The 18,183-nt window shown below is 40.4% G+C and overlaps 1 protein-coding gene and 1 pseudogene across 2 annotated transcripts in view; one reads left to right on the top strand and one right to left on the bottom strand.

The window, feature by feature from the left end:
• The window catches only part of Vmp1 (vacuole membrane protein 1), a 104,936-nt gene that overhangs the window by 40,504 nt on the left and 46,249 nt on the right, over positions 1–18,183 (top strand). For both annotated transcript variants that reach the window (XM_028878281.2, XM_028878282.2), the window contains exons 6-7: positions 2,094–2,261; positions 11,359–11,490. In XM_028878281.2, coding sequence (XP_028734114.1) covers positions 2,094–2,261; positions 11,359–11,490 — 300 coding nt within the window. The remainder of the gene's footprint in view (positions 1–2,093; positions 2,262–11,358; positions 11,491–18,183) is intronic.
• On the bottom strand, positions 14,516–14,915 carry LOC114699224 (annotated as a pseudogene).

The raw sequence follows: 18,183 nt of genomic DNA, 5'->3' as shown, positions 1-18,183 counted from the left end.
GCATGCAGCTCCAGGGCACTCCCATCCTCTGGCCTCCCTGGGCACCTGCCTTCCTGTGCTGATACCCACACACAAGTACGAATATTAAAAGTAAGAAGAAGAAGTCGTTGGGACTGGAGAAATGGCTTAGTGGCCTCGCAGTTGGCAGCGCTTGCTCTGTCTGCAGAGGACTCAGATGTGTTTCCCAGCACCCACATGGTGCCTCATGACCATCCTTCACCTCAGGCCCAGGGGGGCCATCTCCTTCTCCGGGCCTCCTCATGTACCAAGCAGGTACAGATGCATGCAGGCAAAACACTCATGTACATAAAATAAAAATAATTCTTAAATAAATAATTTGCTATCTTGGTAATAAACAGGACTTTTATACTATTTCATTTTCTTTTTAAAAACTTTAATTTGTTTCCAAGCACAGGTATCAGTGTGCACTGGATGTCTCAGGACAACTAGTGATGTCACTTGTTTCCGTCTATCATGTACACTTGTTTCCGTCTATCATGTAGTTTCTGGGACTCAAGTCATCAGGCCTGATGACAAATGCCTTTACCCTCTTAACCATCTGTCATCCCGTGAGATACTTCAATTTCATCACTACATCTTTTTTTTTTTAAGATTTTTTATTAGTATGTATACAGTGTTCTGCCTGCATGTATGCCTGCAGGCCAGAAGAGGGCACCAGATCTCATTACAGATGGTTGTGAACCACCATGTGGTTGCTGGGAATTGAACTCAGGACCTCTGGAAGAGCAGCCAGTGCTCTTAACCTCTGAGCCATCTCTCCAGCCCCCATCACTACATCTTATATAGCTGGCTTTTTAAATCACAAATTCATTTATTCTCTGACCTTAAAAGGCTTTGATGCACAATGACTACTTTTTTTTAGGTCTGACTCATTTATGAAAAGTCAGTGGAAAAATCATCGCTAAAAACCTTCACATTCAGAAATATTCACACAGTATGATCAGTAACAGAATTTCATGTGTGTATAAACCTGTTCTACAAAAGTATTTTTCTTTTAACAGATAATGGCTATTACATATTATATACTAGCAGACAACCACCAATCTATGCTTAGGAAACTTGGAAATTTACAATTTTGCCAATTCTTATATTTATTTTATTTATTAGCGTGGGGAGGGGCAGGTCAGAGGACAACGTGGAGCCAATTCTCTTCTTAACTCTTTTATGTCAGTTCTGGAAATTGAACTCATGTAGTTGGGTCTGCACAGCAAGTGTGTTCACTGAGCTATCTCATCAGCCCCCCCCCCCTTTTTTTTTTTAACCAATCCTACAGTTGATTTTCTAACTTATTTTGTTTGTAATTGTGTGCATGTACATGTGTGTGCTCGTGTGTGTGCACATATTGTGTGCGAGCACGTATGCATGCAAGTACCTACGGAAGACTGGAGAGGGCCTCAGATCCCCTGTAGCTGGAGTTAGAAGGCATTTGTAAGCAATCCAAATGGGTTCTAGGAACTGAAGTCAGGTCCTTTGCAAGAGCGGTTGGTACCCACCCTCAACTGATGAGCCATCTCTCCAAGCCTCTGTAGATGATTTTCATGCAGGTGACTCATCATGTACAATTAGGAATTGTTGTATATAAATAAGACTTCATTGCATTCTAAATATTAATATAGCTTAATTTATGTTTAATAATTTGTACTATTTCAAAATAAAAGAGCAAAATATCACAAAAGTTGCTGTAGGAAAAAACTTCTAAAAGTAAAACTCATAAGTGGTTACACGGTTTCATCTTTTTTTAGGAACTCACTGGAAAGGGTAGGTAATGTTCTCAAACTGTACCTAAAAGAAAAATTTTATTACAGGGATAACATTTGACAAGTAATTCTGGGTAAATAATATATAAATCAAGCCCAAAATTAGATAGGCTGCCTAGAACTCGGTTGGGGAAAATTGTTTTATCCAGTTGCTAACTGCATCTTAGAATGTGTGTTTACGCAGAGTCTTGTTTCCTGAAAGCAGTGTTTTCCTTGTATTACATAGTAATTAACGTGATGTTGAAATAACATGCATCAAATTTCCTTTTTTATTAGTATTTCTCATCCAAGGGTTTCTTACATTTTGTTTTCTAGGGCCCACACATAGCTTCAGTTACATTAGCTGCTTATGAATGCAATTCGGTTAATTTCCCTGAGCCACCCTATCCTGACCAGATTATCTGTCCACATGAAGAAGGCATCGAAGGAGCCGTTTCTTTGTGGAGTATCATCTCAAAAGTTAGAATTGAGGCCTGCATGTGGGTAAGATCTGCATTTTCATATTTACCTAAAACGAATCTTGGCATCTTGACACTGTGTCATACCTTTCAGAATGTGACCTACCCTTGCCTAGGCAGTGAAGAATTGGTGAAGCCACCTGCTGCAGACTTCCAAGGCACAAAGCTCCTTAAGTAGTTACAGAGCTGCACGTGGTGGCCCATGCCTCTAATCTTGGTACTTTGGAGGCGTAGGCAGGACTGCAAGTTCCCTGTCAGACTAGACTGCAGAAACAAAAAAAGAAAAAAGAAAAGTAGTCATGTATTTCACTAATAAATTAAATGAACATGGTGTTTGTGCTTAGAGAATTTATCTCATTTTCAGCATTGTTAGTGAAAAGGTCCAGCATTTCTCTGTGTAAGCTAAGCTTCCTTGCAGTGCTGATTTCAGACTGTGGAGTTATGTAATGATCCTGTTTTCCTTTGTCCTAATCATTCTCTTGGTGTTTTCCTTAAACTTCCTCTTAAGGCATACATCATTTAACTCTTTAGTTCATTAATTTTATATTCTCCTAAAGTTTTCTTTTCCTCAAAGTTTCTTTGGAAATAAAAGCACATAGAAAAGATCATATACAGATCTTACCTCAAGGAGCCAGTGGTTCACTGGGTAAAGGTATCTGCTGCCCAGCCTAACATCTTGAGTTTAGTCCCTGGAACCTGTATGGTAGAAGGAGAGAACCAATTCCCACACATTGTCCCTGACCTCCACACCTGTGCCATGGCATCCAAATGCACAGACACACAAGCATGTACGCATAAGTATGCATACATGAGCACACACAGTTTAAAAATTTTTATTTCCGCTTTTAATCCCAGCACTTGGGAGGCACAGGCAGGTGGATCTCTGAGTTTGAGGACAGCCTGGTCTATAGAGTGAGTTCAAGGACAGCCAGGGCTACACAGAGAAACCCTGTCTCAAAAAAAAAAAAAAAGAAAAGAAAAGAAAAAGAAAAAATTAAAATTAAAATCTAATTAATTAAAGCAGTAATTGGTACCATGACTTAGAAGAAGCAAGTTTTTTGGTTCTGGGGTATATGTTTTTGTGTATGAGTATTTTTCCTGCATGTACGATGTATATCACTTGTGTACCTGGTACCTGCAAAGTTTAAAAGAGAGCATCAGAGCCCCAGAACTGGGTTGTGAGCCACTGTGTAGGTTCTGGGAATTGAACCCAGATTCTCTGGGAGAGAAGTACATGCTCTTAACCACTAACCCTTCTATCCAGCTGTGGAAGAGACAGTTTAGTTATGTATTAGGCCTTTTCCCCTGGTGGTTGTGCAGATCAAACCCTGAGCCTGGCACTGCTAAAAGCAAGTGCTCTTCCACTAAACTACATCCTCAGCCAGCAATTATGTTTGCTCTGAAGGAATGCTGACGGAAATGCCATGTGTTAAGTCTGTTAATTATGAAAGGCAGGAAGAGTTGTCATGTTTCCTGATGCTCTTTATAAACACTGGAAACAGATTCATTATACTAGTTGTATGTTTTATAGATTTGAGGAGATTATTATGAAAACTTATTATTAGAAAAGCAGAAGGCATTTGGCACATGCTAAAAAAGAGGCTACCTATACAGTTTCTTTCTTTTTTTTGAGACAGGGTTTCTCTGTGTAACAGCCTTGGCTGTCCTGAAACTTGCTTTGTAGACCAGGCTGGCCTCGAACTCACAGAGATCCGCCTACCTCTGTTTCCCAAGTGCTGGGATTAAAGGCGTGCGCCACCACCGCCTGGCTCCTATTTAATTTTTTTCTTTTAAAAGTTATTTATGTGGTGGGGGCTGGAAAGATGGCTGAGGTTGAGAGCACTGACTGTCCTTCCAGAGGTTCTGAGTTCAATTCCCAGCAACCACATGATGGCTCAGAACCATCTGTAATGAGATCTGGTGCCCTCTTCTGGCCTGCAGGGATACATGCTGTATACATAATAAATAAATCTTTTTTTTAAAAAAAAAAAAAAGATTATTTATGTGGCTAGTGGTGGCGATAGTGGCCTTCCTCAGCTTCTTCTGGTGTGTGCTGTCCGAAGTGCTTCTTCAGCCAGGCTTCGTGCTCTAAACTGACCTAGGTGATAACTTACTTGCCAAACACTGATTGGCTCCCGAAAAATACAGACTTTACCTTGAATGTGTGTCCTCACAGCAGTCAGCACCATGCTTTACCCAAGGTACGGGGTTTTGTCTAATGGGTATTTTCTTCTTTCTCTCATTAGAACTGTCTTTTGTCTTATAAAAATCTAAATACATATTAAGTGTGGCTTTGTTTTTCCATTTGGTGGGTTTTGTGGGGGGTTGTGGTTGTTGTTGACACAAGGTTTCACTATGTAGCCCTTGGCTGGCCTAGAACTCACAGAGGACGGCCTGTTTCTGCCTGCTGAGTACTAGGTTTAAAGGCATGCGCCTCAATGCCCCAGCTAGCATCGAGTTTTGGTTTTTTTTTTTAATTGGTGCCTGTTGTCCTCGGTATTTACAAGAGAGCCTTTTCATTAAATGCTGTTGCATACCTGGATGCCCGAATTTGAAAGGATGAAGTTAAACCTTTACTTTATATCTTATGTAGGGATTAACTAAAAAACATCAAAAACCTAAAGCTGAGCCAAGACAATCCAACTTCTAGAAGAAAATATAAATAAAAATCTGCATGCTGCTGGATTTGGCAGTGATTTCTTAAATTTCCTAACAAAAGCACAGGGGAAAGAAGACTTAAAAACATGTCTCTTGTGCACAGGGCACCACGCAGAGACTGGGAGATAACGTGTAGAGCAGGGCAAGCATCTGCTGAGTACACAGGGATGAGCTCTGGAACACATCCAAGTGTTTGAAGAGTTCCTGTCACCAACAGGCGAAGGAAAACTGAATTTCAAAAGGTCAACAAAGCCAGGCAGCAGTGGTGCAGGCCTTTGATCCCAGCACTCAGGAGGCAGAAGCGGGTGGATCTCTCCAGCCTGGTCTACAGAGTGAGTTCCAGGACAGCCAGGGCTACAGAGAGACCCTGTCTGGAAACCACCTCCCCTAACCCTCCAAAAAAGGTCAACGAGAGACTGGGAGTTTCACTCAGTAATAGACCACTTGCCTGGCATGTGCAGTGGGTTCAAAAACATGAGAGTGTGTTGTGCAGGAGTACCTGAGTAAACGTTTATCCAAAGAAGATACATAAATGGTCAATAAGTATATGAGAAGGTGAGCAGCAGCATCAGTTACTAGGGGAATGCAAATCCAAACCACAAAGAGGTATCCCTTCTTATGGACACTAGGATGGTTATTATTAAAATGATGATAGGTCAGGCATGGTAGCACACAAGAGGCTAGGGCAGGAATATTGGCATGAGTTTGAGGCTGTCTGAGCTACAGAGTGAGGCCTTGTCTGAGAAAACCGATAATAATATTATCAATATTAATGATGATGATAACAATGTAATGGAGATTAAGTGACTTCCAGGATGTAATGAAACTGGTTGCACAGATGTAAAGTTGTTAGCTGCTATGTGCAACAGATTCGCAGAGAAATAATTAAACTGAGAATGATCATAATGACTCTCTTCTAATTCCATATCTACATAAATACAAAAAAGAAATGAGAATAGCTAGACACTTACATGTCACTGTTAACAGCATTCCCACAATAGTGAAAAGTAGGACAACAGTCAATTATTCTTCAATAGATGAATGAACGAATAGACAAAATGTGAAGTATATACATAATAGAATATGACCAGGACATGACATTCAATACAGTTTGTTCTAGTAAGTGCTAAATATAGATGACCATTGAAAATACTATATTAGGGACTGGAGAGATGGGCTCAGTAGTTAAGAGCCCTTACAGCTTACAATCATCCTTAACTTACGTTCCGGAGGATCCAGGGCCCTCTTTGGACTTCTGTGGGCACCACCATACATGTGATGCACAGCCATACATGTAGGTAAGCCACTTGTATCCATAAGGAAGATAAATATTAAAAATATAATAAAAAGAGAGAGGACACCTGAGGGAAAAAGTATGTGTGAAAATGCTATATATAAAAAAAAAAGTGAACACAAAACCAAACTTTAAAATTAGGTAAACTCTAGCAATCAAGGCCACTGTACATTCTAAATCAGGTTTCAGGTTTCTATACCTAGGAATTCACTGACATCATTGTATTCATTAGTGTTAAGTAATTGTCACTGCTTTTAATATTTCTCATCAAATAGAGACTCTGTACTTGGGGGCATTACTTTGTATGCTAACTTAATTTTTTTTTTAATTAATGCTTAATGAGGACAAAATTTCTTCTATTTCTTTTTAGGTGTGTGTGTGGGGTGTCTGGGTCTGGGTCTGGATGTGTTTGTGGACACTGGAGAGTGTGGAGGGAACCAGAAGAGGGTGTAGAGCTAGAGTTCTATGTGGTTGTAAGCCACCCACCATGGGTGTTGGAAACTGAACCCTGGCAGCAGGCACTTTTAACCACTGAGCCATCTCTCCAGCCCCCAAGTACAGAGTCTCTATTTGATGAAAAATATTAAAAGCAGTGACAATTACTTAAACACTAATGAATACAATGATGTCAGTGAATTTTACATTATTAGTGACATACACTCTTAAAATGTCAACAGTTCCTAGGTATGGAAACCTGAAACCTGATTTAGAATATACAGTGGCCTTGATTGCTAGAGTTTACCTAATTTTAAAGTTTGGGTTTGTGTTTATTTTTATTTATTTATTTATTTATTTATTTTGAGGAATGTCTTGCTTGACTTAATGATATCTTGCTGAAAAGTTTTTAATCTAATTTTCAAATTAAAATATCCTTCTAGACTTCACTATCATGAGTATGTTAAATCAACAAAGCCATTATCATTTATGTCACTTCTAGTTAGTAACCTCACATCCACATTCTTCATATGTCCTTTGGAGCACATAGAAGGAATTCTTTGATAGATTTGATCAGTATCTTTCAGTTTGCATCTGTGTGAGTGAGTATTTTATTAGTGCAACAGATACCTGAGATAAAGGCTACTTTGGCTTTCAGTTTGGGGAGTTCTAATCCGTAACCACTGGGCTCCGTGTGGAGCCTGAGGTGGACAGGGAGTCGGCAGAGCATGCTGCCCACTTCATAGCATATGAGGAAAAAAGAAGAGACTGGAGGAATCGGAAACCTTCCAACAGGCCACACTTCATCAAGGTTCCGCCTCCTCCTCATAGTCCCAATGTAGGGCCACACCCTTGCCTTATAGGCCTTTAGAAGCCATTCCAGGTCCAAAGTAGAGAGGGAGCAGTGGGGTGCTGAGTCCCACTTTTTCTTCAAAAAGAAATTAGAACATTATCATCACTATCATCATCATTATTATTATTGTGACAAGGTCTCATGTGTCCCACACTGGCCTTGAACCCATAATGTAGCCAAGGATGACTTTGATGTCTGATCCTCCTGTGTCTATCTATCTCTCAAGTGATGAGATTGTAGGCATTTACCAATTTATGTTATGCTGGGGGTCAAACCCAGGGCTTCATGTATGCTAGGCAACACTTCACCAAGTAAGCTACAGCCTCAGCCTTATAAAATTATTTTTAAGAACCATGGAAGCCTGAGTCCTCAGTGCCTGATTTGAGGTAACTAACTTTGTGTCTAATGTAATATGTTTTTGAGAACCTGCCTGGATGAGTATATTCCTTTTATTTATTTGTACAGTAGTTGACTACTGACATGATTACCATTCTTTTTCTCTTATGAAAAATATGAACATTAAAATATAAAAATCAGTGTGATCAGCTAAGAGCAGACACCGCTCTTGATTTATTTTCACTCCATTGTGCTACTTCCTTATTAGCTTTGAGGAAACTGGTCACAAGTCTGAATCAGATGATTGCTTCAGGGTGGTCGACGTTTAACTTCACATTGGAACTTAGAGAAGTTACATAGGAACTAAAATGCTGTAATGAACTTTTCTTCTACTTTCTATTATGGAAAGAAAAGTTCAGCTTTGCACATTGGTAATTTTGTAGCCAATGAGGTTTATCTGAGGTGTCATTGTTGCTAATTTAAGTTTCCCAAAAGTACAGAAAGAAATAAAATGAACTTCATGTACTTTTACCAAACTGCAACTAATGTTTCATGTTCACCTGTCTTAGAACTAATGTATTCCCTTAGGGCTTGCACGAATAGATCATTGGAATTTACTATACATATTAAAAGGAATTAGTAGTCGTTTTTTAAAGTCATTGTCTACTTAATGGTTAAAAGGTTAAATTTCCTTTTTTTTTTTTTTTCTCGTTTTTTGTTTTTCTTTTTCAAGACAGGGTTTCTCTGCAAATCCCTGGTTGGCTAGGAACTTGCTATATAGACCATGCTGGCCTCAAACTCACAGAGATCCGACTGCCTCTGCCTCCCACATACTGGGATTAAAGGTATGTGCCACCATGCCTGGCTGGGTAAATTTTCTTAACTGTTATTTTTCTTTTCAAGCTTGTTCACTGAGTAAAAGAGTTTGTCAAATAGTTTCCCAAGTGCTGATTTTACTGGCTGCCTCTGTTTCCTGAGTTTCCTGTGAGTTGATACATTGAGATCCTTGAAGTTTATGGGAGTCTTTGATTTTTTGTTTTGGCTTTTTGAGACAATCTGTTTAGCCTTGGCTGTCCTGGATCTCTCTCTGTAGACCAGGCTGGTCTAGAACTCCATAGATCCACCTGCCTCTGCCTCCCGAGTACTGGGATTAAAAGCATGGGCTACCACCGCCTGGCTGAGGGTTTTTTTTGTTTGTTTGTTTTAGTTTTAGGTGTTTTTTGTTTGTTTGTTTTAATTGAGACAGGCTCTCACTGTGTAGCTGTGGTTTCTGAAACTCACTATGTAGACCAGGTTGGCTTAGGATCCGCCTGCCTGGTGTACTCCACCATTCCCAGGCATAGTTTATGTTTTTAACAGGAATAACTTTGTTTATTTCTGTCACAAGGTGCAATAATGAATCCTTTGTGACATTAGCACTGGGAGGTGGTGGCGCAGGCCTTTAATCCCAGCACTAGGGATACAGAGGCAGGTGGATCTCTGTAAGTTCGAGACCAGCATGGTCTACAAAGTGAGTTCCAGAACAGCGATAGCTGTAACACAGAGAACCCTACCTTGAAAAACCAAAAAAAAAAAAAAAAAAAAAAGATTCAGAAAAATAGTAGTGTTCTGGGGCTGGAGAGATGGCTCAGAGGTTAAGAGCACTGGCTGTTCTTCCAGAGGTCCTGAGTTCAATTCCCAACAACCACAAGGTGTCTCACAACCATCTGTAATGAGATCTGGTGCCCTCTTCTGGCCTGCAGGGGCACATGCAGGCAGAACACTATATAATAAATAAATAAATCTTTAAAAAAATTAGTAATGTTCCAAGTATATTTTTGGGTTATTAATTAAAATTCCTTTTTCTCCTCTAAGAAAGTGTCTTACTCTGCTGCCCAGATTGTCTTCGAATCTCTGTCTAACCTCTTATCCTCAGAGGCTTACAGGCACGCGCTTCCATACCCAGCTTTGAGGACTTCGTAGAAAAGATTTCCTCATCACCAATTTGGTTGTCCTGAGATTAAGTTCATATATGAAAATAAGGATAAATATTTAATCCTTTGCATTTTAAAAATGAATGTCTTGTTTCTCTGTTGTGTCCTCCAAAGCTAATCAACCTTAACTTCTCTTGTTTCTTTTCCCCTCCATACACCTGGCCCTTTCACCTCTCTCTCTTCCTCTCTTCAACACAGACTTACTTTGGGTTACTTAAACATGTCTTTTCCAAAGTTCTTATTTCACATGTAGATAATGGATTTATGCTTGGAGACTGCTGGTTTTATACACTAAAGACACAAAATGTTTAAATTTGATAATTTCCTTCAAAGATTCTTTTTAGACAAGACCTCAACCCCACAGGCATCTGCCTGCCTCTGCCTCAGTGAATACTGGGATTAAAGGGGTACATTGCCACACCTGGTGCTTTTTTAAAATTTATTTTTAATCATAATGTAACCATATGTATATATGTGAATGTGTACACGTGAGTGCAGCTGCCTGCGAAGGCCAAAAGAAAGTGTCCGATCCCCTGGAGCTGGAGTTTCAAGCAGTTGTGAGCTGCCTGATGTGGGTGCTGGGAACCGAACTTGGGGCCTCTGCAAGAGCCGTTTGCACCTTGAACCACTGAACCGTCTTCTCTCCAGGCCCCTCAAGGGCTCTTTCAGTGAGTTTAGAGCAGAGCCAGCTGAAGGAGTTGAGTTTGTTTTGTGACCTAGCAAACCCTTTATTCACTGTGACTCAGAGCAGAGGACCAGGTCTGTCTGGCTCGGGGTGAAGGTTTCTCTGGAGACTGTCTCTGTCGTATTATGGTCTGTCTGGTATTTAAGCTGCTTAAGTCTAAACTTTGTTTTCGTCTTTATGTCCTGAACCGACTAAGGAAAAACAACAGCAACAAAAACCTTCTCGTCAAAAACATAAATCTACAAAGTGACTGAAGTGTGAATCACTGAGGAAATGGGACATTTTTAAATCCTGTAGTAACAATCACCCATCCTGATGCTAAGTTTTCAGGGGCTTCTTGGCTGCAGTTTGTTTCAGGGTTTTTTGTTTGTTTGTTTTTTAAGGAAAGAAAGAAAAGAAAAGGCTATATTGAGATTATCTGAAATGTCCTGGAGAATTTTAATCTAATGGCTGTCCTGGTGATTTTTGTTTCATGTTTGGAGGGTTTCGTTTTGGTTTTGAGATAGATTTTACTTTGTAGCTTCAAACTTCTGATATTCTAACTTGTGCCTTCCAAGTGATAGAGACTTTCTTCTTACCTATCACATCATTTGGATTGAAACCATGAAGGAAGTACTGAAGGCCCTAGAACCTAAGGAGAGATGCTATATTGAGTCTGTCATGCGCCTAGGAGTGTCTCAGAATCTATTTCTTTCTCACCTGGCTTACAAGTCAGAAGTAGGATTCAGACTCCCAAACTTTGAATTATGAGCAGATGTATATAATATATTTCAAAATGCTTTTGGAAATATAGAAAAATATAATTTGATTTTTTTTTGTGTTACTGTGCTGAAAACTAAACCTCACAGTAAGTTTTTATTTTTGTTTTTGTTTTGCTTTTTCACACAGGGTATTGGTACAGCCATTGGAGAGCTGCCTCCATATTTCATGGCCAGGGCAGCTCGCCTCTCAGGCACTGAACCAGATGATGAAGAGTATCAGGAATTTGAAGAGATGCTGGAACATGCAGAGGGTGCACAAGTAAGAACAATGGGGGAAATGGAACTCCAGTCCCTGACTCAGCAGTGACTAAGGTAGAATGGTTAGTGGTTGCCGTAAGAAAGAAAACTGCCAGAGTGAAAACAGGATGATGTATTACCTGGGACAGAATACGCAGAAATACTGAAAGTAAAAATGATCAACAGGGACTGAGAATATAGGTTCCTGTGTGGGACCCTGGGTCCTCTCCTAGTACTTGGAGGAGGGAAAGTAGTCTAAACATACCCTTTGTCAGTGGACTTTTTCCTAACAGACCAGTAGTAAAAAGATAAAAAGTCACTTTTCTCCCCCAGGAACAGATAAATGTCACCTCTTTGCTTCAAAAAGTTTGTGTGTCTGTCTGTGTATGTGTGTACATCTGTGTGTGTGTGTGTGTGTGTGTGTTCGTTCTTTTTGTAAGTTACTATTGGGTTTTGTTTATTTCTTGAGATAAATATAGTTTTGAGATAAAGTATAGTTTTGTAACCTAAGATGACCTTGAACTCAGAAGGATTACAGGTGTGTAGTAACTACTACAACCAACTCTGGCTAGCTCTATAGTGGCCATTTCCTCCTTGAAAACAGCCTTGTGACTTCATCCTGATGTGAAAACACTCAATGCTTAAAGCTGCTAAGATGGTTGCTGAGAGAATGTGAACATCATGTAATGTTCTTAAACAGTTATGAAAGTATCCAATGAGTAAGCAGCTTGTGTCATTCTACTTTAGCACTTCAAATTCGTCCTCTACCTCTCAATGTTCTAGAGAGTATCCTTAGTAGTGACAGGGTAAGCCAGATCGGTAAAAACCCAAAATCCAGGCATAGGTAAGCCTGGTAATTGACTAAGGGTTTTTTTGCCTTTTTTTTTTTTTTTTTTTTTTTTTTTGCCTGATACAACCTGTGTGCCAACCTTTTTCTCAGTGTTATGGAGAGGTGGTTTTAGTCGTAGGAAAATGCCTCAGAACATTGGTAAATGTGAAGTCTTTAAGGATGGCCTTAGAAAACACTACAGATGAAAAGAAAATGAAGGCAGTGACCGCTGTGCCAAGTGACCTCTTTGGCTCCCTCCCTCTACGGTTGTGTCTGACAAACCTTGTATGGCCGAGATTGAGAACTTTGCTAATTTCAAAATAAAGGAAACAGGAACTTAAGACAATAATCTTGTCTCCAAAAGAAAACATCAAACAGAAGAAACATGGGAGGGAAAAAAATCATTGCCTATACTTGATCATGGAAGGCATTTTCAAGCTCTGGCGTTGGTATTGAGAGGGGTGATACTGTTCTAAGTTTTTATTTATTTAATTCAGGGGTGAGGATAATGCCTGTCATTGTGCCTATGTGGAGATCAAAGAACAACTTGATTACCTTCTACTGTGTGGATCCAAGAGCTCAAACTCAGGTTGTCAGGCTTGCTCGCAAGCACCTTTACCTACCAAGCCATCTCACTGGCCAAAGAGAGGGTCTCTAGTCCTGGAACTCACCAGCTAGGGCGGAGTGGCTGGCCAGTGAGCTCCAGGATCCATCTGTCTCCAACTCCCCAGCACTGAGATTACAAATATGTGCCGCCGCCGCCTCACTGAGCTTTCACAGGCGTGCTAGGGATCCCCATGATGGTAGCAAGTGCTTGGCCAGCTCTGCCAGCTGCACTATCGCCCCATCTCGGGGTTGTTTTTAAGTAGGAATTGTTTCTTTGTCAGTTATCTGATTAGCTGAATAACACAATTACCCGATTAATAGTTAATGGTTCTGAACAAGAACACCCATCCATCCTGTTCACAGGTGTGTAATGAGTGCCTCATCTTCAAAGATCTTGTCCACACCACTCCCTACATTGGCTAGAACAGCAGACTTTATGACTCATTCTTGGCGATTTTTTTATTTGGAGATAATGCATTCCATAAGCTTATTGCCATTGAATAGCTCAATTTCAGAACCTCAGACCTGGAATATGATGAAGAAAGAGAGAGCAGTCATGCTTTATCTTGTGCTATAATTGGAGTTCTTGAAGACTCAGATCAGTCAGTCTTTATGTACCCACTGTGAGAGTGCTAATCTTTTCATGCTTCTCCTATGGCCCTGATTATTTTTGTTACTTTTGATTGAATCTTTTCTAATTTGACTTCATCTGTTTTGAGCCTTGAAAATTAGGTGAGATGGCACACAATACTTCTGATGATTATGGGGTTTGGGCAGTAATTGCAAACATGATTTTACTCTCACCCTCTACGGTTGTGTCTGACAAACCTTGTATGGCCGAGATTGAGAACTTTGCTAATTTCAAAATAAAGGAAACAGGAACTTAAGACAATAATCTTGTCTCCAAAAGAAAACATCAAACAGAAGGAACATGGGAGGGAAAAAATCATTGCCTATACTTGATCATGGAAGGCATGTAACCCTGTTCCACTGCACCTATGCATTTCTTACTCCCTAACTTTATATTTGCTTCTCTTGAAAGTGAAGAAAGCAAGCTATATGCATCTCATGTCCTTTAAATCAGAAATTGCACACTTACAGGGTTTGCTTCTTGCTGTGCTGAAGACTGATCCGGGCATTGTTCACTGCTGTATCACTGAGCTACACCCCCAGCCTTGTGTTCTTAAGAACATTGTATTTAGCCAGGCAGAGGTAGCAACGTCTTTAATCCCAGCACTCGGGAGGCAGAGCCAGGTGGATCTCTGTGAGTTCGAGGCCAGCCTGGTCTACAAAGTGAGTTCCAGGACAAGCTCCAAAGCTACAGAGAAACCCTATCTCGGGGAGATGGGGGGGTAGAACATTGTATTTGAGATGTTTACTCAGAACCTCAGTTATAGCTAACCTCAGTTGCCATAAAACTAGGAAATAATTTAGTAAAATAATAAGAAAAATATTAACTCATACATGATAACTGTGCTTTTACTAATTTTCTAAGATCAATAAAAACTTGCGTAATAAACAGTTGAATGAATTCCCTTGCCATATTGTGGAGTAAAGGGCATTATCCCTGGTTCTTTATTGGTTTGTTGTTGTTGTTGGCAGTTCTGAGACTTCAGTTGAGATTCAGCAGGTTGGTTCTCATCCACATTGACTGTAGATTTTTGAATGTGGTAACAGGCATGTAAGATGCCAGTGTGTAGGTCCTTGTCCTCATAATGTTTTCTGGACAAATGTACGTGGATATGATATGGAACATTCCTTGCTCCTTTGGCCCAAATGGCTTTCGTGAGCCTGGTATCAGTATGTGCACATCTGGAGTTCCCATCTGGAGTTCCCATCTCCTTCATGGCAGATTTCCAGATTTTTTGAGCATACAAGGGGGAGACTTCATGAAGCCCACTCCACGTTCTGTGAACATTGATTGTGTGTTCTTGGGTCACTGCCTCATTGATGGCAGAATGGCTCTTCGTCTTCTTGCCACCCTTCTTTGTGGGGGCCGTTCTACCGGGCCCAAGTTGGAAAAGTCAGGCATGAGAGATTTGTTTTATTTTTTTTCAGTAGACACAAAATCTGAGTGTATTACCCAAATTGGACCCAAATTCTGGGCTTCGGTGAGCCTCCTGCTCTCTCTCTAGTAGCTGGGATTATTCCGCTGCACCTGGCCTGTCCGTGATTTGAGTCAAGAAACACACTCGAGATCACAGGGCCATGGATCATCTAGCCAAAGTCCAAGCCCGTTTTCTGGCTCTAGGGATTAGCACTGTGTTTACCATACCACAATTTAGCAATAATTTCAGTAGGTTTAATGCTATAAGAGATGAAGAGCTGGGGGCTAGAGAGGCAGCTCAGTAGTTACTGGCAGTTTCTGTTCCTCCAGTGGCCCCAGATCATTTCCCAGCTGCCTGTAACTCCAGCTCCAGGGGAGCCAATCAAGACCAACCTGAGCTAAATACCAAGACCCTGTCTCAAAAAACACAGTGTGAAATGAAAGCTTTAAGCATTAAAATAATTCTACATATGATGAGCTGTAGGGACCTGATTTCTCTCCATAACTAGTTATTTTTCTGACACTTATTCCAAATGAATTTGCTATTTTTATCTTACTTTTCTGTAATACAGTCAGTCAGTCCTAGGGCCTTGCACATGCTGGGTGATTACTCCATCACTGAGCTGTGCCCTCAGCCCTCTTCTTTGCTTTTTATTTTGAGTAGTGTCAAACTAAGTTGTCCACACTGGCCTTTAGCTTTCTGGGTAGCCCTGGCAATCCTTGAACTTGCTGTCTTCCTGCCCCATTTTACTGAGTAGCTGGGATTTACAGCCCTGTTCCACCAGCCTGGCTTCCAGGTGATCTCAGTTTTTCTCATTTTGGCTAAGTCGATATAAATGCTATATTCAAGTCATGCTGCCTTCCATAGTGCCTTCTTGTCAGTGGAGTAAAAGTCCTTTGGTGATCACACCAGAATGATTATACAACCTCTCTGACATTGGATTGGAGTTTGCTCCTAGAGACAGATGTACAGCCTCTGGTTTGATAGGAGCAGTAAGCGGGAACATGGATCAACGATAATTAAAGCAATAAAGTAAAATGAGTAACTGTAAAACAGTCTTTAAAGATGGTTTCAATTGTTTTTAAATTGTTTTTAATTCTTGAAGGTAAAGTACTTCAGTGGCATAACGTTATCAGCAGGAAGTCTAAATAAATCACACACACACACACACACACACACACACACACACAACCTTGGCACTGGCTGCTTTGCCAAGTGCTCTCCAAGTAGGTTAAAGGGAACTTGGAGATTTTACTGAAATTGTTGCTCAGTAACAGTGTTCAAGCTACGTATTTACTTAAATTCTACCTCTGAATAATGTTTGGGTTGCATGCAATAACTGTTTTGAGAGAAAGAATAATGATGTGTTGATTTATGTTTCATTTCTTATAATTATCTCATTTATTTTGTGAGTGCTGTATTGAGATTAGACAGTATTTTTCCACTAAACTGACTTCCGCTTGCTCTTGGCTTTCTATCCTATTCTTTCTTACTCTATATCTGTGGGAGATAGGCATGAATAAGTGTAGCTTCTTGTAGCCTTGAACATCCAATATTTTCAAAAGTTAAATTCTAAACTAGGCTGGTAGTGTCGGTCTGTAACCCTGCTAGTACTGGGGAGGTTGAGGCTAACGAACCACAAGTTTAAGGTCAACCTGAGCATCTTAGTGAGACCCCATCTCAAAATAAAAAGTCTAGGGGGGGATGCTACTGTGGCACCAAGATCTATATTCAGTGCCACACACACCCCCAGTTATATTCTAGATGGCTCTTCACATGCTTGTGAACAATTTCATGCACGATTTTATTGTTCTCTTTATGACCATCTTTTTAGCCTTTGTTCCTGGCATCTGTAACTTGTTTTGTAATTATTTTTATTATATAGGTATTTTGCCTCCTCCATATATGTCTGTGTCCCACATGGATGACAGGTCCCCAGAGAAACCAGAAAAGGGCTAAGATCCCTGGAACTAAAGTCACAAAACATTGTGAGCTGCCATGTGGGAGCTGGGAATTGAACTCAGATCCTCTGGAAGAGTAACCAGTGTTTTAACCACTGAGCCATCTCTCCAGCTCCTATCTGTAACCTTATTGTCATCCTCATAGTTGCCCCAAGTTAAAGTTTGCTTTATCTTTGGGGTCATTCCCTAGTACTAAGAAAATACAAATAAACTCAGTGGGGCCGGAGAGATGGCTCAGCAGTTGAGAGTTCTGGCCTCTTGCAAAGGATCTGAGCTCAATTCCCAATACCCACATAGTGGCTCACAACCATCTGTAACTCCCTCTTGATCCAACACCCTCTTCTGGCCTCCTCACTTACCAGACACACAGATGTTGCATATACATACGCCTAGGCAAAACGCACATACACATGACATAAATAGGTTTTTAAAAAGAGAAATACATGCAGGCAAAACTCATACAATTAAACAAATAAAATTTGAAAACTAATAACAAAGTAATATCTCAAGCACTTAAATGAATGGTTCGCCTTCTTCCCTCTCTAATCATCCTATGAGGCTGAGTTTACTTCTGCAGCATTTCCCCATCGCCATGCCCCTTCGCTGTTGAATGACTCATTTGAGCATGCCTCAATACCTAGTTAACATTGTAGTGGATTCTTGTGCGTGTGTGTGTGTGTGTGTGTGTGTGTGTGTGTGTTTTGTTTTGTTTTGTTTTGTTTTGTTTTGTTTTGTTTTGTTTTGTTTTGTGAGACAAGAGTTTCTCTGTAAAGTCTTGGCTGTCCTGGAACTCACAGAGATCCACCTACCTCTGCACTGGGATTAAAGGCATGCATCACCACTGCCCGGCTCTAAGGGCTTCTTAATTGGCTTTTGCTCTTTACTAATTTTCACCCTAAATTTTCCCACACCATCCACAGAACAATAGTTTTCTGAACAATAACCTGCTGATGAACTTTTGCTACTCAGGCATAGAAACAGAAATCTGTTGGTAGCATGCTTGCTTACTTAGTATTATCCCCCTGCTGGTCACACCTGCAGTCTCCTCACAACAGGAGGAAGCAGGAACTCAGAAATTCAAGGTCATCCACCACAACTTAAAGCTTGAGGCAGCCTGGGCAATGGGAGTCCCATTTTCAAAAGAAAAAAGAACTTGACTATTCAGAAATATTTGGCTTTTGCTCAAATTGTGTATATACAGTGTGAAATCAGACTGTCTAACATTTTACTTGATCCAAAAGCATTCCAAAGGCTCTTCAGCAGTTTTTTAG

Source organism: Peromyscus leucopus, chromosome 8b, assembly GCF_004664715.2.
Source record: "Peromyscus leucopus breed LL Stock chromosome 8b, UCI_PerLeu_2.1, whole genome shotgun sequence".
In the NCBI taxonomy this organism is placed as follows: Eukaryota; Metazoa; Chordata; class Mammalia; order Rodentia; family Cricetidae; genus Peromyscus; species Peromyscus leucopus.
The sequence above is the reverse complement of the archived record's forward strand: the minus strand, read 5'-3'. Positions and strand labels throughout refer to the sequence as shown.